This window comes from Convolutriloba macropyga, chromosome 7 (assembly GCF_964194025.1).
Source record: "Convolutriloba macropyga chromosome 7, txConMacr16.3, whole genome shotgun sequence".
Taxonomy (NCBI): domain Eukaryota; kingdom Metazoa; phylum Xenacoelomorpha; order Acoela; family Convolutidae; genus Convolutriloba; species Convolutriloba macropyga.
The window spans coordinates 43671220-43695871 of record NC_134474.1 but is presented as its reverse complement, the minus strand read 5'-3'; the positions used below and the strand labels follow the sequence as shown (position 1 = coordinate 43695871).

General features: G+C 37.7%; 2 protein-coding genes across 4 annotated transcripts in view; both read left to right on the top strand.

Moving 5' to 3' along the window:
* Nucleotides 1-15562, top strand: part of LOC142342895 (casein kinase I-like) — a 28394-nt gene extending 12832 nt beyond the window's left edge. The window contains exons 4-7 of one of the 3 annotated variants that reach the window (XR_012759183.1): nt 2566-2958; nt 3160-3559; nt 7543-7678; nt 14694-15562. Coding sequence is in view for 2 of the 3 variants with exons in the window: in XM_075394548.1 (XP_075250663.1) it covers nt 2566-2958; nt 3160-3559; nt 14694-14710 (810 nt within the window). In the remaining variant the exon portion in view is untranslated. The remainder of the gene's footprint in view (nt 1-2565; nt 2959-3159; nt 3560-7542; nt 7679-14693) is intronic. The other 2 variants (XM_075394548.1, XM_075394549.1) reach the window with 2 other exon arrangements.
* The window catches only part of LOC142342900 (peptidyl-prolyl cis-trans isomerase NIMA-interacting 1-like), a 389227-nt gene that overhangs the window by 302884 nt on the left and 61691 nt on the right, over nt 1-24652 (top strand). The window lies entirely within an intron of this gene.

Below are 24652 nucleotides of genomic sequence, written 5' to 3'. Positions count from 1 at the left end.
CTTGGCCCACTTGAACAGATATTTCCAATGAATAGCTGAGGGTTTTAATGATTTAAATACTTTATCGCATTTTTGTTAAATTTTCAACTTTTGCCTGTAATTGATGTTTTTGTAGTCGCTAGACTTCTTTGATTAATGGGTCTGATTGGCTTCCAAATTAAAAATAAGTGAACCTATTTAATGCCTGTAATTGCTAGCTAATGGTTTTAATGACTTGGTATTTTTGAACTTGGCCCGTTTGTAACAGTTTAACTTTTTTGTAAACTTTTTACGTCTTGTTTTTTAGTGTCATCAATACAGGTCCCATCCACTTTCCTGTAAAACAATTTTTTCTCTTTTGGTTTTTCGTTTTGGTTGATGTTTTATGACTTGGACATGGACATTGTGTTTTGTGCATTTTTAATTGCTCTCAAACGAATTTTGTAGCAATCATATTATTCCCGTTGGTCTCTTTATGCAATTTTTCGTCTTGTCATTTGAATTTTCGTCCTCAAAAACGGGATAAATAGGTAGCACCCAGCGGGCATTAAGAGCTCTTAGAGCCTTTGAGCTCACTAGTCTCCAAGTATTCGATTAACAGAAACTGTTTTGGGACCTATACTCATGGTGTGAAGGGTGGTTTTTTGAAGTCGACTCCCCCCTCACAACAACCACCCCTCCCTCCCCCCCCTCACCCGCATCAGCCCTCCTGACTTCACCCCACCCCTTCCCCGGGTCGTTTGAGAGCAATTCCCCCGATGTTAGTCGGTTATGTGTAATACTAGTCAGTATTTGTTTGTTTCTGTTGTCTTTTCAGAGTCACTTTAATAACAGGTACCTCCGATGTTCAATTGAGATTTAGGTGAAAATATTTATTCCTTCATAGGTTAGCGAATGATTTTATTAGTTTCGATACTATTAGTTTTATTATGTAGTCCTATGACTTTGTAGCATCAAAGGCAGGTCTCATTGGTTTCCTAATGAGTAACTGTGAGTCTTTCTTATGTTTAATAGTTAAAATTGATTTTGAGACCTCTGAGTTCATTTGGTTTCAAAAAATTAATTGTTTTTAATCTTTGCCCCTTTTTGTGTTGACTTGTTATCTAGTTTTCTTAAAGACAGCTGCTTTGTCGTGAAGGACAAAAGAATTTGTGTAGTTTAGGCTTTATCTCGTGGTTTTTTGACTTTGACTTTCTTAAATTAGATGGGTTTCAACGTAATTATTGTTTGGTTTTTAATAGCCGCCCTCATCTTCTCAGCCGGCTATTATAGCGCTCCTATTTTTTTTTTTTACTTCGTCGAATAAAAAAATGTTTCGCTTTACCTCATTTTGCCGCCTTTTCAACATTTTGCGTGAAATCTTTTTGACTTCTCTAGGCTAGTTTCTCTCTTCTCTCATTCTGCTAAAAGTGATTTTGAACATCAGTTGCTCAGCAAAGCAATTCAAAATGAACAGAGTCAGTATAAAAAATTGAAGTCAGAAGTAGAAACGGGATAAACCCATAAAGCCCTATTTTAGATGCCCGCTAATTGAACGTCGTTCCTATAAGTCTTAGTTACCATCTCTAATGCTTATTGGTATTGATAGTAGCCCCTGTAGCCTCTCTCTAAAACAGAAGTACAACCACGAAATGCCATCAAAATAAATCGGACTTAAAAAAATGTTTTTGCACAAAAATCTTTTTTTTTTTCAATATCTTCTGTTATTTCAATCCCAATCATGCTTATTGGAATCAACGGCGGCTATTTTCCGGCAATCTGCCGGGTATGTTTTTGTTGTATCTTGTAGTCTTATTAATGTCAGGCCCTCTAATGTAGCATGGCATTATTTAATCCATTTTGTAGTTGAGTTTGCATCATTTTTTAAATGCCATTTTTAGCAATATGTGAAGTTTACTGATCTCATCGTTTGGTAGACAATTAAGTCAAAAATGTAGATGAGCGGGTTCGGAACATTGTGCAATCGCGGACTACCGATTTTTCTCGTTGAAATCAATTTTTGTAGTTTTATGAAAATTATTTTCCTAGAAAGGGCTACTTCCAGAAAGGGACTGCTTGTAAAAATACAGTCTTCTGATTTAAAAAATTGCTCCTAGAGTTTTTCTACAATTGCTAAATTTGTAATTTTTTTGAAAGATTTTTCATTACTTTTTCTAGTATCGATTAGTTTGTGATCTTAAGTGAGCTGCATAAAACATTCACGAAATAGTTAGTTGAAAGCCAACCTGTGAGGAGTATTTCTACTTTTTGCGGCGTTTTTCGAGACTTGATAGAAAAAATCTTGGAAGCTGTTAACGGTTTCACATTCAGTCAATAGTGAAAAGTAAAAGTAGGGCTAACAGGTAAAGCGCGGTCAATGCCTTCTATGACATATTTTTGAATCTTTGATTGAGTCTGGTATTATAGTGGTTAGACCAATTTTTTTTATCATTGCTGTGAAAAGTTGAGGTTGATCAATCACTTTTGATACTCCGAAAATTTGCATCTTCCCGATTTTGTGTGCGTTTTATAGAAACCTACAAGAATGTAAAGTATCAAATGTAGGTGGTGATAATCTACCGGGACTTAGTTCAATTCTTTGTTTAGATGATCGGAAGAGTAGAACACGTCCATAGTCGTTCTTTCATTCACAGAGACATGAAACCGGAGAACTTTGTGATGGGAATTGGCAAATACTGTAATAAATTGTACATAATCGATTTTGGACTAGCAAAGCGGTACAGGGACGCTCGCCTCAAAGTTCACATCGCATATCGAGAAGACAAAAACCTGACTGGGACGGCGAGGTATGCTAGTGTGAATGCCCATCTAGGAATCGAACAGAGTAGGCGAGACGATTTGGAATCCTTAGGATATGTAATTATGTACTTCATGAGAGGAAGTTTGCCATGGCAAGGTCTGAAAGCGGCCACCAAAAAGCAGAAATATGAGAGAATCTCGCAGAAAAAACTAGACACAACAGTTGAGGCATTGACCAAGGTTAGTAAAAAAAAGATAACGTAGGTTGCTACTGTCAGTCAGGGTTCGACAAATAGTTTTGAAATTCAGTTTCAATATTTGTCTTAATAGAACGTTAAAAATGGACGAATTTTTACTCCTAAGTTCTGCTTCTTAAATTGAAAATGAGTTTTTTGTCTTGATCAGGTTAAGTCTATTTATTGAATCGCATTTTTTCTTCAGGGTTTTCCTGGCGAGTTTGGAATGTACCTCAACTATTGCAAAGGCCTCAAATTTGCAGAAGACCCCGACTACATGTACCTCCGTCAGTTGTTCAGGGTTCTGTTCCGCATGAACAATCACCAGTACGACTTCATCTATGATTGGTCCACATTTAAGAAAGATAACAGCCAGAGTGGAGTCTCAATCTCAAGAGCTAAAGGAGCATCGGCAGGGCATCATCACAGTGAACATCATAATCATCAGACGCACGGAGGTGCACGCAAATTGGCCAAGTCACCTGGTAGGACAAGTAACCGTAGAACGCCCGGTCCCGGTGGGGCTGGGCAGCATCATCACCACGTGACCACGGCTGAAAGTCCCGCCCTAAAGAGCACCTCGCCCGGAGTGTCCCTCAAGCAAAGTCCGTTCCGTATTACTAGCTGTAGCTTCGATGGGATTTGCTCACCATCTAGTTGGGCACCTTTAGTCTTAGTTTGATTCAAAATAGATTAACTGGCTAGAAGCATGGTAATCAATTCGAACTTAATTATTTATTTGAATTTTCTGCTCGCCAATTGAAGAACTCAGGGAGCGAATATCAAGCCTTCAGTATGGCGATTTGAATGGGTCGATGGCCTCGAGTCGATATCCGAGCTAAGTTATGACTGATGCTTCCTAGGTGTTTTTTTTTCACCTGTCTGCACTGGAGTCCCAAAAATTTTCTTGGCAATGATTTTTAATAGCCGCACAGCAATAGCTGGGGCTATTATTGGCCTTCTCTTCGTTTTTTATAGCTGCGAAGCTGTAAGGCTTTTTTTAAGATCTGTTCACACATTTTCATGATTTTTGAAGTCAAGTTGGAGTAGTGATTTTGATCACGCCGAAACAGGAAGTGGAGCGAAAAAGCGAGTGGTTTTGCGGCGTGAAATTTTTTAATTCTAATTTTAAAGCAGAATGAGAAAACGGTGTTTGAACAAAAATTCGTTTTCTCGCTAGTGATTTTTTGTTCGCATGCGGCAATTTCACTTTGATTTTTTTTGTTTTTTTTTTCGATTTTTTGGATTGGATTTTTTAAATGGTTTTCCCAGTCCATTCTCAGTTCATTCCAGGCCTAGTTTTTTAAATTAAATTTCCACTTTTTGCTAGTGGTTTTTTGTTCAAATGCGGCATTTTAACTCTGATTTTCTGTTTTTTATCTGAGTTTTTTGGAAGTGGTTTTCCCAGTTCACTCATAGTCTCTACTAGGCGTAGCCGTTTCTTTAGTCAATGAAAATTATTTGAATTGTACGTCAGGACTTGTCCTATGTTTTTTTGTTTCGTCGTCTGACGCTCTTGTTCGTTTTGCATTTGTTCACACAGCAAAGCTGAAAAAGTCAAATTTTCTAATAACTTCTTCCTCTTACTAACGGCTTTCGCGCGCATGTCATTTCTCACTCTCCCTCTCTCTCTCTCTCTCCAGTAAAAGTTTTTGCTTGATTAGATTTTGATCTTCGTGACTTATGACTTTTGAACTTTAAGTTTAATTTGAATTAAATTAATTTCAAAGGAACTCATATGTGTAACAAAGGTCCCTAATTAAAGGACTTCTGCGCAATGAATTTTAACGAGCTTTATTAATTTATCGCTGAATGTTGTTTACATAGCTTTTTGAGCGGCGTCGATACCTTTTCCAACTTATAGCTGTATATGTTTCTATCGCTATTATATGGACGCAAGTCTATTCTTTCGCAGCTATTCCGGAAATCTGCCGGCAATGGTTTTACAATTCAACGAATTTGAGTTGTATTGGGGCGCTGTCTTTTTTTCAAAGATTTGTTCACACATTTTTATGAATTTTGAAGTCAAATTGAAGCGATGATTTTGGTCACGCCGAAACATGGAGTTGAGCGAAAAAGAAGTGGTTTTGCGGCGAGAACTTTTTGTGTTCTAATTAACAGTCGTGAAGAGATGGCGGCTATTATTGGGGATATCGTGGTTTTTAATTGCTCTTGAACGAATAATAGCAATTATTGTAAATGCGTTGGTTATGCAAGTTTTTCGCCGGTCGCTTTTCTTCTAGAACATTCTTCGACTTCTGAAAGCACTTTTTCACGCTTCCGCTCTTCATTTTTGAGTGATCTGTATTGCTCTCACTCCGAAACAAAGTTTGTTGCTAAAATAAAATCGAATGCAGCATAGCAAAAGAATGGCCTGAAAGCCGAGTTGGCAGCGCTCCTGGTTCGAATCCATTGTGGTCAACTGGTTTTCCACCCGCCTGTCGTTCGAGAGCAATTCTTCCGACATTAGTCGATTTATGCTTTTTTAATCGTCTCCATCAATGATTGTTGCGACCTGACTTCTTAGAATTGACTTTTTTAATTTCAGTGATCTCTAGTGCTTTGCAGTTAAAATTTGTGCGTGACGTCATTTAATCTGCTTGTAGGTCAATTGCGTGACTTACCTCACAAAAAAGACTTTGAACTCGCTCAATGAACTTAAGATTTTGTGAACATTTTTTATTTAATGTTCAATAGTGTGCATCTAAGTAGTGCCAAACGTATATGCCCTAATTCTTGAGTATTAGAGTCTTTCGTTTTTGAATTCGAATTTTAATTTTGAAAAAGTTCCCTTAGGTTTTTCCTTATAGAGCGTATGTGTCTAAAAATGACAGTCCGAATCTAACCAAGAATTGTAGTGGTCTATTAAAGGACTGGTGGTCAATTTGTCTATCTTGTTTATTTAGATGTTTCAATTCATGGAAGGCCACAACGTCTATCGCGTCTATTTTATGGCAATCTGCCGGCTATGTTTGTTAAGTGGATAGGTCAATAAAGCTGGAATTTGGAAGAGTAATCGAAGTTTGAAGTCCCGGTTAACGAGATATTGGTTTTGTTTACGCCGTTTTTCACGCAGCATTTTCAGCAGTTTTTTGTATAAAATTCCACATTGATTTTGCAAGCTAACAGTACTGATCGTTGAAGCAATAACTGTAGCCGATTATACTAACATTTGTTTTTATAGCTGCGAAGCTGTCAGCTGAGCGTAGCTATATTGTGGTGCTCTTGGTTTCTACAATTCAAAGAATTTGAATTGTATTGGGGCGCTGTCTTTTTTTTTAAGATCTGTTCACACATTTTCATGATTTTTGAAGTCAAATTGGAGTAGTGATTTTGGTCACGCCGAAACAGGAAGTGGAGCGAAAAAGCGAGTGGTTTTGTGGCGTGAATTTTTTTCAATCTAAATTTAAAGTTGAGTGAGAAAACGGTGTTTGAACAAAAATTCGCTTTCTCGCTAGTGGTTTTTTGTTCACATGCGGCAATTTCACTTTGATTTTTACAGTTTTTTCGATTTTTTGGATCGGATTTATTTCTAAATGGTTTTCCCAATCCATTCATTGTCCGTTCTAGGTCTAGTTTTCTGTTTATCCAATGAAAATTCTTTGAATTGTACGTCAGGACTTGTCCTGCTATGTTTTTTGTTTCGTCGTCTGATGCTTTTTTTTTTCGTTTTACATTTGTTCACACAGCAAAGCTAAAAAAAAGTCAAATTTTCTGAATGACTTCTTCCTCTCACTAACGGCATTTGCGCGCGTGACGTCATTTCTCACTCGCTTTAGCGAAAGTTATTAGGTTATTTGCGTGATTAGATTTTGATCATACGTGACTTACCTCACTCAATAAAATGACTTTTGCACTTAAAAACTTATGTTTAATTTGAATTTGTTTGAGGTCAAAGGAACTCCTATGTGCAGTAAAGGTCTCTAATAAGAGGCTTCTGTGGAATGAATTTTAACAAGCTTAACTAATTTATCGCTGAATGTTTTAGCATAGTTTTTTGAGCGGCGTCGATTTTTTCAATTTAGATCTGTATCTGTTTCTATCTCTTATATGGCACGCAGCTATTCTTTCGCAGCTATTCCGGCAATCTGCCGGCTATGTTGTTTTGTTTCCAGTTTAACGCGATGTTTTAGCGTATATTTGTATGATAATCTTAAAATCCTATCTTAAAATATGGGAAATATTTTTTGCGCAGTATCGAGGAATCAATCAGCCATTCAGAAATGAGAATGACATTTCCTCAATTCTGATTCGCCAACCATTAATTTGCGGTATCGTATTAGATTTTCCATTTTTACTAGCGGCAATACTCTCGGCTGATATAGTTGTAGTGTGTGTGAAGATGTAGGATAACTTTTCTCTTTTTATTATGCTGGTTAAATAAATAGCATATATTTCTGTTGGTATTATAGACAAGTAATATCACTTCTAATCTTTTTCTGCTGATTTTTAAAGCAGAGAGGATATAATTTGACATTGGAGTAATGTGTTTGGAATGGTGAGCAGATCCCACGATGCAAATTCCTATACGTGCATTCTATCTAACCGGACACTTACTTCTCTCACGCGCTACTGTTTGTGTTCACAGGCCACAGAATAATAAAGACACCTGATCACAGCACAAGTACTAACAAGCCTATATGGAAATAACGAGTGCACCCTATTAGCTACCTAACAGCCATGTCTAAGGTCACGTGTGTTTGTTCGTGTGTTGTGCATGAGGGGTTAGAAAACTCTGACGCAACCAAGATTCGCTTTTCTTTCATTACCTTATAAAGCAACCAAGTCTCATTTCTCTCATCTTGATTCCACTGTGATGTCATTTGATCAGATCTTATTAGTGCAAGGTTAAGCATGTAACAAATCAACAGATACAAACAGAATCCGATGATGTGACATTTTCATAATGCAATTCTATTAATAGCTGAGACTTAATTCTAACAAGTAATTGTTGTGATGAGCTTTTAAGACTATATGGTGGGTGAACATCTGTTGATTTGAATCAGTTAAAAGGTGTTGTTAGTTACGCTTTCAATTTAATAGCTGACATGCGGCTAAAAGAAGAAATCTTTACATAAATTGCTAATTTGGTCTCACTTGCTAAACTGGTCTCACTTTTTGTGAAGACTGCATAACTCTTCACTTCTTAAATCTTAACGATGTATGTGCCGCGAACCAATTGAATGGTTGATTGAGCTGAATTATGATTCCATAATATCAGTTATTAGGCCAGCGAATTGAATAACCCTTTCAAAAGCTTGCTGTGAAAAAGTAGCTTTGTGATAGGATTTTCACAATCCGAAGGATTTGGACTGTATTGGTGCGCTCAAAGGTTTTGGTTGAAGACTAATATTGGTGATCTTTTTTGACGACTCGAAGAGGAGTATTGGCGGAGCGTCCTTTTTATCGATTTTTTGCAGTACATTTAAAACAGGATGTAGAAGTCAATGCCGCACGTGAAAACTAAGTTTTTAGGTTAGAGAGAGCGAGCTGAGCTCCAAACGAGTTGTGCGCGTTTTTGAGGGAGAGCGAGAAAAATTTTGTGATCACATGCGGTTTTTTCGGGTAAAGTGGTTTTTCTAAACCATATTAACAAGTTATTGTACGTTTGGAAGGTTTTTTGACCATCGTATCATATATGTTAGAATTTTAAATGGAATCTTGTGCTATTTTTGTGATTTCGCCGTTTGAGAGGCTTTTTGGTGGTTAATTTCGAGATATGTTTGGTCAAGAAAATTTTTCTTGGGTATATCTTCTAATTTTAAGCTTTCTGCGATCATTTTTCTTGGTCACAAATTAATATAGAACTATCGTAAGGTAACGCTACAAATGAGTGACTTTTTCATATTAAACAGGGCCGTTTTCAGTGAGAGAAATGATACTTTCATAATTTTTAGATTTGTTTAATAGCCGTCGTCAGCCTCTCAACGGCTATTATTTAGGTGCTCTTCTTTATTCGCTTTACCTTTTGATCACGTTTTTCGTTTTACATAAGTCACGATTTTCACGTTTGACTTCTGACTTACCTCACTACCTTTTTCAACTGAATGGTTTTTAATTCTGTCACGCATTGAAGTACGCAAGGTAGCGAATACTGTCAAAGTAAAAAGAGCAAAATCGAAGGAAATGGGATAAATATATAAAGCCCAGTCATTAAATCATAGTGAATAAGGTTATCATCAAAGTTCATTAAAGCGATTGCTAGATGTCATTAGTTTTATGCTTAATAGTTTTCAGTTTAGCAGCTGAATTATTTGTAAATTTTGAATGTAACCAAATATGCAGAATTTGAACACCAAAAAAGAACACTTTGACATTTAGAAAAATTCTTTCAATTTCTCTCTTACTTAATTTTTTTCTTTTTCTGTTTCAAGCCCAATGTGCGTCAAGCGGGTCAACGGTGGATATTTTCCGGCAATTTGTCAGATGTTTTTTTCTGGTTTCTTTTTGAAATTGTTTAGTATGTTTCTCGGTGGGTCAGTGATCGAGATGAAGACTTCCAGAAAATTTTTGATGAAGCTTGTTAGCATTTTAGGAATTCGTGTAACTCTTTTGGGTTTCCTCCCTTTTCTTGGTTTTCTTCCTAAATACTGATTTTTTGGTTTTTTCTATTAGTTGGTGGTCGATTATTGAATCGAAACTGTTTTGTTTGCACGTTCTTTTGCCAGCTATTGCTTTTATTTGCTCCCAAACGAAGTTTGTAGCAATTTTATTAGTCCTGTGATCTTTTTAATGCGATTTCTCGCCTGACCAATTTTTCGGTCTGACCCTCTCGACTTTCGTCCTCGAAAATTGGACAAACAGGTAACGCCCGCAGGGCTTTAAGGTCCCTAAGAGCCTTAAGACTACTAGTCTCTAAAAATGTAATTCACTAAAACTTTTGATGAGAAAATTATAGCGTGGACGGTGATTATTTCGGTTTTTATTTATTTTTCCACGTGAGTCATATGACTTCTGTTTTCGGTGTTTCGTCTGTTGAGTGGCATTAATATAATATATATCTGTTCTAAATGTGTCTATTAATACATGCTCGAATTCTCAACGCCATCAGCTAATGGTTTCTATGACTTGAACAATTTGTTGTCATAAATTATAAGTGCATTTTTCAATTTTTCCACTGATGTTTTGTCTCTTCACAGTCCGATTAACGACAGCTCTCATTGGTTGCTAATGAATCGTAAAAGAATTTAATGAACGGTTTCAGCTCATACTCGCATTCATACTCGCTAAACACAACAAATTAGAAACATTTTTTTTTTGATAACACCGTTTGTTATCGATTTTTTTTTTAAATTTGAGTTTTTTATTATCTTTCAAGCAGATATAGGCATATCTATTGGTGGCCAATGGGGATTAAGTTCAGCGCTTTTATTGGTTCCGTACGTTAACGCTCATTGGTTTCAAAGAAAATCAAATTTTCAGTGTTCTTTGTTGTCTTGTATTGATATGATTTTCTTTTGGCGCCAATGACGTTTGAAAAGTTTTCTTTGGCAAATTTGTTCAGTTTTTGTTGCTTCTTTCTTTTTTTGCCATTGATTCTAACAAGGTTTATTTGTACGCATTCTAGAGTTATGTAGTGTCAACGTTGGTTGTTTTTGCTAATTCTCAAAACATTAAATCTTGAGAATATTATATATATATATATATATATATATATATATATTCTCAAGATTTAATGTTTTGAGAATTAGCAAAAACAACAGATACCACAAACGTTGACACTACATAACTCTAGAATGCGTACAAATAAACGTACAAATGCGTACTAATATTATTTTGCACATACAGGGTTAAGTGCTTTGTCGGCTGTCTTAGTTTGATGTTGCTGTAAAAAAGTTTAACTGTCAGGTGATCAGTTTTTTTTCAATTCTTTGGTTTTTAATTCAGACTTGTCGGGCTATGTTTTTTTTTGTTTCTATCAAACAATTTTGTTATTTTTATTTTGTTATTTTTTTGTGTAATTTTTTAACGATAAATATTCATTCAGAGTTTTTGTTGGCTCAATTGAACCCAGTGAATTTTACTACTCGAATTTTAAGCGGAATAGCTTAATTTAGTTTAAATGCGTATAATTTAAATTTCAAAATCTTCATTTCTCCGATTCCCAAAATGATAAGACCCTTAGATTTTCGCCAAGTTGGAACAGGAATATACCTGATGCAATTGATATGATGGCTTCTGTTTTATGGCGTTTCCTGTCTGTGAGTTCCTTGTATACATCAATTTTGTGATTTTTTGTTCATCTTTTCAAATAGCCATCAAAAGTATATTTCACACTTATTCAAATGAGTTCTTGTTCACTCATTCGTGCAATTTCCTAATGCTTTGCCTATGTGGTGTCATTTTTCACAATTATTACAGCAAGTTGATTCGTATGAAAAACTTTTTGATCACATTTTACTTACCCGACTCTCTCTTTCGTCACTCTAATTTTGCTTACTTTGATTTTTGCCTCAAAGTCAAAGGATGTAGACAAAAAAAAACTAAATGAGACAGTGAAAAGAGCTGATAGCAAATTTACGCAACAAAAATTAAACCAACTCGATTTTCTCCCAGAATAGCAAATTTCTGCTGTTCATAACAATTAAGAAGGCAACAGGCGTTAGTTACTGTTATTAATTGCTTTCCAGCAAGTTTATTAGTCCTGTGCTTTTGTTGATGTGATTTTCCGCCTGAACAATTTTTTGTCTTACCCTTTTGACTTGTTGTCCTCAAAAACAGGATAAACAGGTAGCGCGGAGGACATTAAGTTCTCTGAGCCTTGTGACCAACTTTTCTGTTAGAATCTAAGCATGTGATATACCTTGTTGTCCTCAAAAACAGGATAAACAGGTAGCGCGGAGGACATTAAGTTCTCTGAGCCTTGTGACCAACTTTTCTGTTAGAATCTAAGCATGTGATATACCAAAGCAATTCAAGAGACATAAGTTCATGTTGTGATGACCGTTTTTTAAGATTTTGACGCCACACTCCTTAAAAAAAGCTATCATATCTTATGCGCATCCAGCTAATGGTGAAAGGAACCGCTCTCCAGTCGTTTGAGAGAAATTCACGCGACGTTTGTAGATTATGTTTGAATATCTGAGACCGCAATGAAATTTGAACGTTTGAGAATTTTAATTGACTGTAGAAACAGAAGTTTTAGTGTATTAAAAAATGTCTTTCTAACAAATTAAGATTTGTCTTTCTCTCAGTTTAGATGTCTTTTTCTCTAAACTGATTAACCAATTTATTTTAATTTTTTTGCTGAACAAGAGGTATAACGGGAAGAAACGCTTTTGCTTGTGATTGACAATTTTCAAAAACCAAAATTTTATCTTTGTTAAATTTACGCAATCGGTAAAAGTCTTTTCTCTGGTTTAAAGCAGTGCACCGAGGTATTAAAGAGCTTATTTGACATGGATGCTTGTGCTGCTGTTACCGATTTATGCTAGAACAGAAATTAAGAAAACAGTGAAAACTAAGTATTTGGTTTAAACTGCGAAACGAATTGAAGAGCAGAGAGAAGAGGGGGAGAGAGAGAGAGTAGTTTTCTGTTCATGTCGCATTTTTGAGAGAGAGAGCGTATGTTTGAAAAAAATTTCGCGGAACGGGCGCTTTTTGTGTGAACATATGTGGTATTTTCAAAGCAGTTTTTTAGTTCATACTCCTATGTTTTAGGTTAAAGATGTCTCAATTATTTAAATAGTAATTCTGCGTTTCCAAGCATTTTGGACCATATGAAGGAAATTATTTGAATTCTTTTTCAAATTTTTATGGAATTTTGGGAGTTCTGTAGTTCAAATTAGCTGTTTAAGTTGTTCTACTGCCTTTCAATTTAAGTTGGCTGCCTTTCAATTTAAGGTATATTAATTCTTAGTTGTTTTTGTTAAAGATGAGTAATGAGATTTTGTTTAAGATAATGAGATTTTCTGTTTCTCACTCTAGTGTTTATCGTGGAATCATTAATATAGAGCTATTCTTTTGATGTTATTCTTGAAAGGTACCAGTATTGGCTAGACAGGACACTTTTCGTTGAAATAATTCATACAAATTTCTATATTTTTTGGCTCTGCATTTTTTGTGCAACATATTTCTGTCTGGTGTTGTGTGTGCGTGAATGCTCGAAACGAAGAAGCAATAAACGATTTGTCCCAGAATAATGGTTGTGAAGTAGCATTTCACCATTTTGTGGATAGTTTTGTTCAATTATTTTGTTGAAAATATTGTATTTTCTCCGTCACTTTCCTTTTTTTATTGAACAATTTTTTTGTTGATCTTTCTATTATTTGGTATTTTGTAATGAATTGAAATTAACCTTACTTTGACTTCTTCAGTCTAGTTTCATTCTTCGCTCATTCTGTTCAAATCTTTCGTATAGTTGTGGAACCAATAACAAGCTCACAAATCGATTTATAAGTGTGAGACTGTGTTTTGTGTTCTACATGGCAGTCATTTTCGAAATCTAAGTGTTTTTGTCGTTTTTTTCCGCTAACTGGAACCAATGATATTCCTGACTTCCAATTTAATGTGGTGCCTTGAAACTTCTTGTTCCACAGTGTATTTTAAATTTAAAATTGTAACCAGAATTTATATAAAGCGTTTGAACAATTTTGGAAAATTGTTGTCCTTTGCGGCTAATATTAGTATAGATGAAATGTAACCGATTCTTGACAAATCAATGGAAGAAGGGTTTGGGACAGAGATTATTGATATGAAAACAGCTGAAGGCGAGCAAAAGTGGGAAAGACGTCTTTAATGCGAGATATAAGGGGTGAAAAGGTAATGGGGCAAAAAATGGTTTAATTGGTTGGTTTAATTACAAGAATCTTATAATTACTGATCACTCTGCTAGATGTTCGAAGTCCAAGTCAAACTAGTATTAGCTTAATAAAAATTTTGTTTCCTTTTCTAATTGCAGCGTTTTTGATAAATGTTATATTGATCTGACACTAATTTTCAATTTATAACTCCAATTATTGAAATATCAGCAAAAACTTTGCCAAAAAGAGTCGGACCAAATTGCCGTGTCATCCTGTACTGTCTTTGAAAAAGCGAAACAATAATGTTCTGATGAGCAAACAACTCATTTTCGTCAAAAGAGTGCAAAATTTGAATGAGAACTACTGAAAAAGGGAACAAAATAGTCCAAATCGGTCGTTCACAAAATTTAAGCTTCAATGACTCCCAGGAAAATAAGAAATTAGAAGCACCTCCAGTAAAAAAAATTCTGGACTTGAGGGGCTTTGGAATGTGCCTCTCAATTTTTTTACGTCAAATATATCGGTCGGCCAACAGCGACTGAACAAAACCATTTGAGCTGATACTCTCCTCCAACTAAAGTGGGTCAAAACAATATAAATATGTCTATCCGTGTGTGTTTGCGTGTGTGTGTGTGGGTGTTGGTGTGTGTATATGTGCGTTTGCTTGGGTGGTTGGGGGGGGGGGGCATTTTTTTAAACACACGGGTGATCAGGCATTTAATTTGCTTTTGTCAATTAATTAGCATTATGCTCTATAGATTACAGGCGACTTGCTTGAGCTGCTTTTTTCAGTTTGTTTTTCGCTTCTTAATTATATAATTTAATAGAAGCAATCCATTATGAGTTTAAATGCTACAATACCTCCTTCAAGACCATTGATCCCGTAGAGCGCTACTTTTCAATATGAACTTATATTTTGTGTGCATGATCTTAATTTATCCTCTCCGTGAATCGTTCTTGGTGTTCCTATAATCCAGTTTTGCTATTTTTGTTTTAGAAGGATACTTGCGATGACAGTTGCCACTTCCAATTTTCAACCTTCTCAAAATCAGTTACGACGAAGCTAAAGATCCGACAATATTAACCAACCGATATTGACTAAATTTACCTACCGAAATCTTTATTCACTCACCCCTTCGCTAACGATTCATGATGTTTTCCATTTTGGTTACGACTTTTAAAAAAACTTAAAATAGCTTTTATTCAGCTTTTTTATTGCCTTTTTGGATACCGTCCATTTACGTCTGCTTCACACTGGCTGTATAACATCAAATTTTCGAATGAAGTGAAGTATTTTATTGTTTAACTCCTTGTCTTGTCTCAGTGCGAAAGGTTAAGTTTCTTTTCTCTAATGTTTGTTCAGTTACACGCATTGCCTTTCTATAAAATTGGTGCTTAAATTATAGATTTTTATTACACATTTTATTGAATTCAATTACTCTCCTTACCTTAAACTCTTATTTACTATTGTAGTATACTTTTTGTCACTCAGTTTTAGATTACGTGCATTTAGACTCTACTTAGCTTCTTTTCGACCATACTATTCCGAGGCTTTATTATTTCAGATGTGCTTATTGCTGCCATTATGAACAACTGAATTACATCATGTAATATTTTTCAACGGCAGAATTGATAAGGCTCAAATTCTTGACTGACATCAAAAATGGTGCTATTTGAATAAATATTTACCATCGCGGACAAAAATGCTTAGGATCATTCTATCAATCATTAGATTACTGCTGTAACATTTGGTTAAAAAAACAAATCCGCGTTGCTTTACCAAATGATTATATTCGTTGTCCTGATAAAATTGGTTTTCAAAGTTTTCCAACTTCTTGCTGAGTAGTGAATTTTGGCTTGATTTGTCCCCCCCCCCCCCCCCCCCCCCCCCAATGATGGGAGCATTTTGGTCCGCTGTTGATAATGAATCATTTTGATGCTGCTAAGAGAGAAAAAATTTTAAAATCATCACCCAATGAATCCCTGACCATAAACCTTAACAGGCGCTCTAATTGATTGTCCTCGTAAAGTCATCAATACTCAAAACAAGGCGCTAACAGACAAGTTAACTGCGAGGAGTAATATCTATGAGCGTGCTCATACTATACTTCAACATGATTGAGAATTTCAAACCGACCAGTATTGTCAAAAACGTTCAGTAAAAGAGCAGTCATAGATTACGCTTAGATTTTTCTGAAGTCGTGTTGTCTATGTTGCAGATACAACATCGTTTTCATAGAAGTTAGATGCGTGCTGTGAGATCTTTCATTACCAGTACTTTTTGAGAATTGGTAGGCATTTCCAGGTTTCTTAAATGAATGTGCATCATTCACCAACAGAAAGGACTATTTTATTTTTGGCTGCATTAAGTTCAACTAAACTTCTTGACAGTAGGAATAATCAACGTTATCGTGACTACAATTTTGCCGGCCCTAAACTAACATTCTGATTTTGAAATAGGTTTTCATTGTAAACTATGAGCGTTGAAAGCAAAGTCAACCTAAGTAATACTAGATCTTTGAAAGACTTTGATCTCGGAACAATCTGTTTGAAGAATAGTATTCAGTCTCAGTGGTGCTTCAGAAATTGTTTGACTACAAACTATGACACTTGCCTTAATCCGATCTATTTTAAGCAAAATGGTGTCGTTCCACTCCCAAATTCATGACCTCTAGTTTTTGCCCTCATTTCTCCCAAATGATATATTCTAATGTGTGGAGGCTATTTTATGATATTGAAGAATTACAAATTTGATGTAATCTGCGTGTTATAATCACCTCTTTTCTGTTAAAAACATACCATTAACTGTTGTTTTTAGTTGATGTGCATTGAACCTGTTCAGCTCTTCCTGCCTTCTTTACCATTATTTAGACAACTGTTACGTCATATAAACTAAATTATGTCCCATAAAGTTGAAATAATCGAACGGTCGAAGACCTCAAAAAAAATGCAGTGTGAACTTTTGAAAGTCAACGCTTTTTCCATTTAAAGCTTCCTTGACATGCTATATCTTATAATGTTGCAACGCAAGCTTCAAACATGCAAATAAGCAGCAATATGTTAATTTGCCCATTAAAGCTTCCCCTCTTAGATGGTTTGACCCGTATATGTGAGCATATTTTAATTTGCAAATTTAAGTTTGAACTCTGTCTAATAGATTTGTGAAAACAGTTGTTTGGGTTGCAACATTGTAGGACACATTAACCATGAGCACTTGGAAAAAATAACGCGGGGAGGAAAGAAGGCCAAATCTCAGCTACCTGGGAATTGCTGACAGTTAATGTATCATCATCGCTCGTTACGCTTTGAGTTTTCTGTCATTTTGCATTGAAATTTAACTTTCAAACTCCACACAAAGACAGCTTTTACTATCAACACCTGTTCTTTGGCTAAGTCTTCCTGCTTCCTGGTGCCTGTCTGTGCCTGTCAAGTCTTTCTCAGCATTTGCCCTAACCACGACATCTCACGTGCTCCGCTCAGTGGTGGCCATAGTTAGCTAGCTAAAGCTCGTTGTTTTCATCATACTATTGCTAAAAGAGCTAGTTTGCAACTTAGTTTTATTCAGTTAAAGATGGAAATTTAAGCATTTAACTCTTCTTTTTATAAACCTCTTCAATCTGAGCCTTCTAGTAGGTACTTGCGAGCAGCTTGTTTTATGGTTTTTCTGTTTAAAAGTAACCTAAAGAGGCATTTAGATCTTACAAAAGATTGATCTATAAATAATGCGAATTTGCGTGGTTTTTTTTACGAAGATCCGGAAAATTTTTTTATCACTGTATTTTGTGAACCGAGGTTTTTTAAATCAGAATTGCGGGGATCATCATTGTCGACTGTCATTAAGACTTAATGGTGTCAGGATGTCTGCCAGTGACAATGTGTATTTTGTCCGCACTTTTAATCGCCGGAAAACAAAATGGAGCAAAGCCGTATTGCCGACATGATAGTTTTTGTTCCCACCCACTTTAGTGGGGAAGGAACTATATACTCAACTGTTTTGTTTTTCTTCAGTCAATTTGCACCGAGCGATATATTCATCGTACAGGATTGTGAGTGGTATTGTTAGAAAGCTTGTCAAGCGTAGAATTTCAAATTAAAATTTTTTTAGTTTCGCTTTTTCCGAGGAGTTACGGAGGTGAACGTTAGCCTAATTTCCGCTGTTCTGTTCTTATTTTTCGTTTTTTTTTTTCTATTTTTGATTAGTTTTTGATAAAATATGATTAAATTATTAACAATAATCTCATTGGTTTTACGTTTAGAGATAGAAGAGAGTTGTTGATCCACTTTCTCCAGTTGAACCGTTAGTGCGGACATAAAAACTGCTGATTCAATCTTGCTAATTGTAACTGCGGTTCCTGAGAAAAAGTTCTGCAAATGACGTTTTTGCGGTTTTCCGGTAAATTCAATCAATATTGTATAAAAAATGGATAGATTATATTTGATCTATTCAGATTTTCTTTTTCCAAAAAAAAACAAATATTTTAAAACAACTGCGTTTTTTAACAGCCGAGCAGGGAAGTCAAGTTTTGGTCGTATCATTGAGTTCTGCGATGAAAGAGATTCCGGATTGTATTTTGGGACTGTCTTCTTTGAAACGTTTTATTTTTTTTGCAATTCTTCCATTGTTGCGGCTGCTCAAGAATCTCAGCGGAACCGATATATCACAGCCTGGTTCTCGAGTTTTACGCCGGCCTGGTTCTTCACAGGGTTCGATTGACTAACGATCTCGCAGAAATAATTAGTCGTTCGGACGTATTAAAGGACTGTAACTTAATTTTGTTGATTGAAGTTAAGAAAATCCTTAGTGATAATCTATTTTCAATATCGTGCTGAAGTTTGTAAGGCTTCACCCAGTGTTAGTAATGTTGCTAACTTCTCGTCAAGTATGCTCAACTAACTTAGAACTCGCAAGATCTTAAGATCTAGCAAAACTTAGCAAAAAAGACTAAAGTTGTTAAAGAATCAAATTTTAGTCTATCTGAGAGCCAACTGCTCTTGTTAACAGTTTCTAATGGTTCTAAATACAATTCGAATTCACTAATCAAACAATTGGGTTAAAGTAAATAATCAAATATTTATCTTTTATAACATCATCGCTACTTGTTTCTGATTGGTTAATCAAGAAAATGATTTAGGTCATTGTTTACATAGTAAGTGTCAAATTACTGCAATGTTTACTTTTGTTGACATAAGCACAGATGGTTATTACGCGGCTGTGAATGCCTCCAATATACGGTATTTCACCTTTTGTGGTCATCTAAAGTATCATAAAATAAACAACTTAAGAAGTTTACCAATAAATGACAAAATATCGAAAAATGCCAATTTTGCACCTTATAAGTGCTAATAGCCACACTTGTGGGTCTGATGCAATAGCGTTCGTTGAGTCCATGGATAGCTTAGAGGTAACCCTAACCGTATGCCATAGCCTCGGGTTGCTCGCGTTTTGCCTTCCCAAAATCGGGGGGGTGTACAGATTTTCGGTCCCAACTTGTAAAATTTTTTCAGTTTTGACCATTTTTGTGTTTTGACAAATTTCAAGCTTTTTCAGTTTCAAAAGTTATTTCTTGCTGTCTGATGGCTTTTGTAGCTGATTTGGATTGGCGCCAACATCGCCGGCCCTGTTTTCGATCTCGGAAACACCATCGTAGAATACTGGCGCTAACTTCACGTCTGGCCGGTTTAGCTCTCCATGTGCCATTTTGACTCTGGCTGATCTGACAACTCCGTCGTTGCAGTGAAGATCTCAATGATTCGTCCCAATTTGTATTTACAGCGTTTCGCAGAGTCATCTACTAGCCAAACTAACCCGCCTTCTTTAAGGTTTCGCACATGTTCTTTTAACCACTTCGATCTCTGGTTCCATTGTGGAAGATATTCGCAAGTCCATCTTTTCCAGATCATGTCGGCATATGCTCTAGCCGTTTTGAAAGATTTTCTCAGGTCGTGATAGCGTTCACTGAATGGCATGAATGGTGCACTCGCGTTCTCTTGTCCTAGCAAGAAATGATTAGGTGTGAGTGCTGTCAAATGTTCAGGGTCGTCACTTACTGCTGTCAGGGGTCTCGCGTTGAGAGTCTGCTCTACAAGACACATTGTTGTGCTGAGTACCTCGTCGGTGAGGCTTCGGTTGTCCAAGATTGCAATCATGACCTCTTGCAACTTTGAACCAGTCTTTCCCAGATTCCACCAAAGTGAGGAGCTCCGGGGGATTGAATTTCCAAACAATCTTTTTCTGTGCTAAGTCGCTCTCAATCTTAGCTTTGTCCCACTTGTTCATGAAGGCTTTTAGCTCATTGGCTGCTCCAACGAAGTTTGTTCCGTTGTCGCTAATGATGGTATTCGGGTAGCCACGTCTTGCCATGAATCTTGTCACTGCAGCTAGACATGACTCGGTGTCCAATGACTGTGCAACTTCGATGTGTACTGCTCTCGTTGTCAGGCAAGTGAAGAGGCAGCACCATCTCTTCAAGGTACGTCCTAGGAATTTGACTTCGAAGGGTCCGAAGTAGTCGACTCCGGTATGGGTGAATGGGAACACATGTTCATCAAGTCGTTCTCGGGTTATATCCGCCATCGGTGGGTGGATTGGGTTGGCGTTCCTGTGTCTGCATTTGATGCATCTCGACTTGATTTTTCTTAATGCATTTCTCAGCCCGATGATTCAGTATTCTTGTTGGAGCATGTTTCTCACGTACTCTGTGCCCTCATGTAGGTTGTCTCGATGTGCTTTCTCCAACAGAAGTTGTACAACTGGATGTTTTGCTGTTAACAATATTGGATGCTTTGCAATGTAGTCAAGGTTTGAATGCTTCAGTCGGCCTTTCACTCTAATTGTTCCATCCTCCTCTATGAAGGGTGACACTTTGGCAATGTTTAACGCTTTGGAGATTTCTTTGCTGTTTGCTATAGACTTCGAAACATTCGGGAAGCTTTCGTTTTGAACAAATCGGAATAGTAGTTGCTCTGCTTGATGAATTTCTTCTGCTTTGAGGGTACCCTTCTGCTTGTCTTGAACCTCATGCAGTAGGCCATGAAGTTTCTAATTCGGTTGAAGGTACTGTATCGTCTCCAGTCAAATAGTTGGTCTAGTTTTGTTTCTGTTGCTACAGTACTCGTAACTTGCTCAGGTTCGAGTTCGTTCACTTGGCACCACGTCTTTGGCCACTTTTCTTCATCTGCCTGGAGCCATGCCGGCCCGTTTAGCCATACGGACTCCTTGAGGCCTTCGATGGACATTCCTCGGGTTCCGATGTCGGCAGGGTTTTCCATACCTTTGACGTGTCTCCATTGATCCGTCGATGAGTTTTCCAGTATTTCCGCTTCTGTGTTAGCGACGAACACTTGTTGTTTCTTGTGCGCTGCCTGTAGCTACTGTAGCACTGTTGATGAGTCGATCCAATGATAGATTTTGTCAATTCTGACATCATGTTCATTGAGTATCTGCTTTCTGAGCCGAACTCCGTAGACTGCGGCTTGAAGTTCTAACTTCGGTATTATCATATGTCTGATGGGTGCCACACGGCATTTCCCTATTACATATGCCAGTTTTAGCGTTGCTTCATCTTGCAGAAATGCTACAATGCACATTGCTTCCTCTGATTCATCTGTAAAGATGTGAAGTCTCAGGTTTGTGCATCCGTTTTCAAAATAAAGTCGATTTATCGACATCGTCCTTATTTCTCTCAACTCAGAGCACCAATCACTGAACAGTTTTGAGTGTTCTGCTGACAACTTTTTGTCCCACGCTTGTCCCATTGCTGCCCAAATGCTTTTGAGTAGAAACCGCATTCTTATCGTGAAGGGTGAACAAGTCCCAAGTGGGTCGAACAATGCTGAGACAAAGGATAGGACAATTCTCTGAGTTATTTTTGCTGGAACTTCTTGCTCAGTTCCACGAGAGACTATGAGACTGTCTGTGTCCGCCTTCCAATTGAGTCCTAGGATTGAAGATGATTGTGGTTCTGCTTCGAACGTTTTCACAACTTTCGTTGACCTGTCTCTCTGGGATCTGTGACTTGACTTCATCGTCACTTGTTATCCATTTCGTCAAATTGAACCCACCTTTGTTGAGGATGTCTCTGACTTTCTGGTAGATTTCGATTGCTTCTTGAGGGGTTCTGACTTACTTTAGGAAGTCGTCCATGTAAAAGTTTCGCTGAACCGTTCTGACAACACTTTCGTTGTTGACTGCATTATCTTTCGCCCGTTGATGCAAAGCGTAATTTGCACAAGTCGGCGAGCTTTTCGCCCGAAAAACGTGTCGTGTATACTCATAGACTTCTATTCTCTGCTCTGGATCTTCTCTCCATAGGAATCGTAAACATCGGTTGTCATCGTTTGGGACAGCTTCTTGAAGAAACATTGCTTCTATGTCGGCTGATAAAGCTATTTGGTGTTCTCGGAAGCAAAAAATAATGCGGATCAGACTCTGCAGCAGGTCTGGTTCAGATATGTTTGTCGTTAAGGGCTACACCTAGATACTTTGCTGCTGCGTTGCATACTCTTCTGATTTTTTCGGGTTTATGCGGGTTTATGACGGGATGATGTGGCAAATACCATTGTAGCCTGTTTCGAGTTTCATTGAGTTCTGTTTGATCTACTTTCCGAACGTATCCAGCGTTGACATCCGTGTCAATGGTTTCCTGATAGCGCTTTCGTAGCGTCTCGTCTTTCTGTAGGCGTCGTTCTAGGGACTTGAGCTGCCCCATTGCAGAGTAAAAGTTGTTTGGTAACTTCACTTTGTCCTCTCGCCACAGAAGTCCTACTTCATATCTTTCACCGTTGAATTGCGTGGTTTGCTCCAACGTCTTGATTGCTCGTTGCTCTTCCTTTGAGTGTCTGGTGACATCGCAGTTTGAAGCGTAGGACTCGTATCCCACCACTTACTCAACTGGTTTGCTAGTTTGTCATCTGCAATTGATGTTGTTGTGGCAAGGGTTGCTGCCTGCTTCGCTGGTAGCGGACCACTTAAGGCCCAGCCGATTTTTGATTTCACTGCCCATGGTGCAGCTTTGTCTTCTGGCTTCTTGAATTCAAAAAGGTGATGAATGTCGTAACAATCTTGTCCAAGAATCACTTGATCATCGTTTAGATTGTAGCTCTGACCAATTCCTCAAATGTGGGTAGCCGTCTTTCAACTCTTGCAGCTCTACAATCTGGTCACCCAACTTCAGTTTTTCGTGCACATAGAATTGCACTGTTGTCAATGGTCGAGACTTCTCACACGCTGAAACAGCTATCGGCACTATTTCAGTCTTGACACCTTGTGATCCGTGGATCCCTGCTACTGATAAGGACGCTTTTCGGCCTCCAAGTTGAAGATTAGTCACTGCACCAGTTACAACACTAATTTGTCCACAAATGAGATCGAGGATCCCGAATCACACATTGCTAGTACATTTAGGATTGTCTTTGTTTGTCAGCTTGATTCGTACCACTGGAAGTCCTCCTTGGGTGATGTTAGTTGCTACTGCAGTTGTAGCTTCCGAGACATTCTTTGTAGTTTCCTTCTTCGGTAGTTCGCTGTGCAAAAGCCTATTGTGCCGCTTTCCACAGCTGGGTACACTGCATGTTCTGCTTCTGCAGTCCTTCGACATGTGACCTGGTTTCAAACAATTGAAACACAGTCGGAGCTTCTGGACATGCTCTCGTCGTTCCTTTACTTTCAGTGATTTAAACTTTTTACACGTCCAAATAGGATGTTGCCCGTCTTTGAAGGGACATTCGAAATTCTTGGGTTTGCTCGACTCTTCAGCGTTTGAAGCAAAGGTACCCGTCTTCGGTTTATCACGGCTTTGAAATTTGTTTCTGTCAACCGACGAGCTTGTCTGTGCTAACAAGTTCTCATGAATTACAGCTTTGGAGGCAAGCCACTCTTTGAAAACAATCAGGTTGCCTCTCAGTAGTCGACGATCTTGCATGTACTGCAACCACTGTTCTCTCAGTTGCGGATAAAGTTTTCTCGTTGTTGAACTTAGCCCTGCTTCTGCTTCTAGGTCTGATGTGTATCCCAGTTGAGTCAAGGTGTTCACCACATTTGTAACCACATTTGCAAACTTGACGATGCTCGTGGAATCATCGTGCCGAATTGGAGGATGAGTATGTATTTTCTTGAATTGAGCATTGACTATGACATCTGATCTGCCATACTTCTCACAGAGTATATCCCAAGCATGATAGTATGATTGCGAGCTGAATCACATTCCCGATATGCTGCTTTTGCTTGACCCGTGAGACTGGTCTTGAGGTATTGCATCTTTTCTGTATCGCTGATTGGCTTTTGATGAACAACAACATCAAAAAGACCTGGCCACTCCAGGGGGTCTCCTGAAAACTCAGTGAGTTTTAGTTTTGGCAAGCCACTAGTACCACTGCTTGGTACTGGTTGGTAGATGACTTGAGGAGTGGTGTGATTCATTGTGCTCCTGTTTCTGCTCTCGGCAGACCTGTTTCGAAGGTTGTTAATGGGACTCTGACTCCTGTTTCTGTCTTGAACTGCTGACGTTCCCTGCTGCTGAAACGTCGTCCTTGTCAACGGCGGTGCTGGTGGGTCCGTTACTCTAATTGGTTTACGGATTTCTGGTTTCTTGAGAATGCTGGGTTTAGCCAGTTGCGTTGAGAAAAGTCTTTCGCCTGGTTGGAACAGCAGGGTAGTTTTCGGGTAAGTGCTGAAACGTTTATCAGCTCTGTCCTTGATGACATTCGTTGGTGGTTCGATAACAACATTTGGAGATAGTGACCGTCTAGGGAAAGACTGTTGAGCCACTGATTCTCCCCACCCGGCTGTTCTTTCGTGATTTCGTTTTGATCCAACACTTTCTATCTCATCTGCCACTGATCCAGATGCTCTTGAGCTTCCTTTGGTCAGCTCAAGTTTCATACGTCTTTCTTCTTCTTCCTCCTCTGCTTTCTTTCTTTCGTTTTAAGTGTTCGCTCATGCTGTCGAAGACGCAGTTC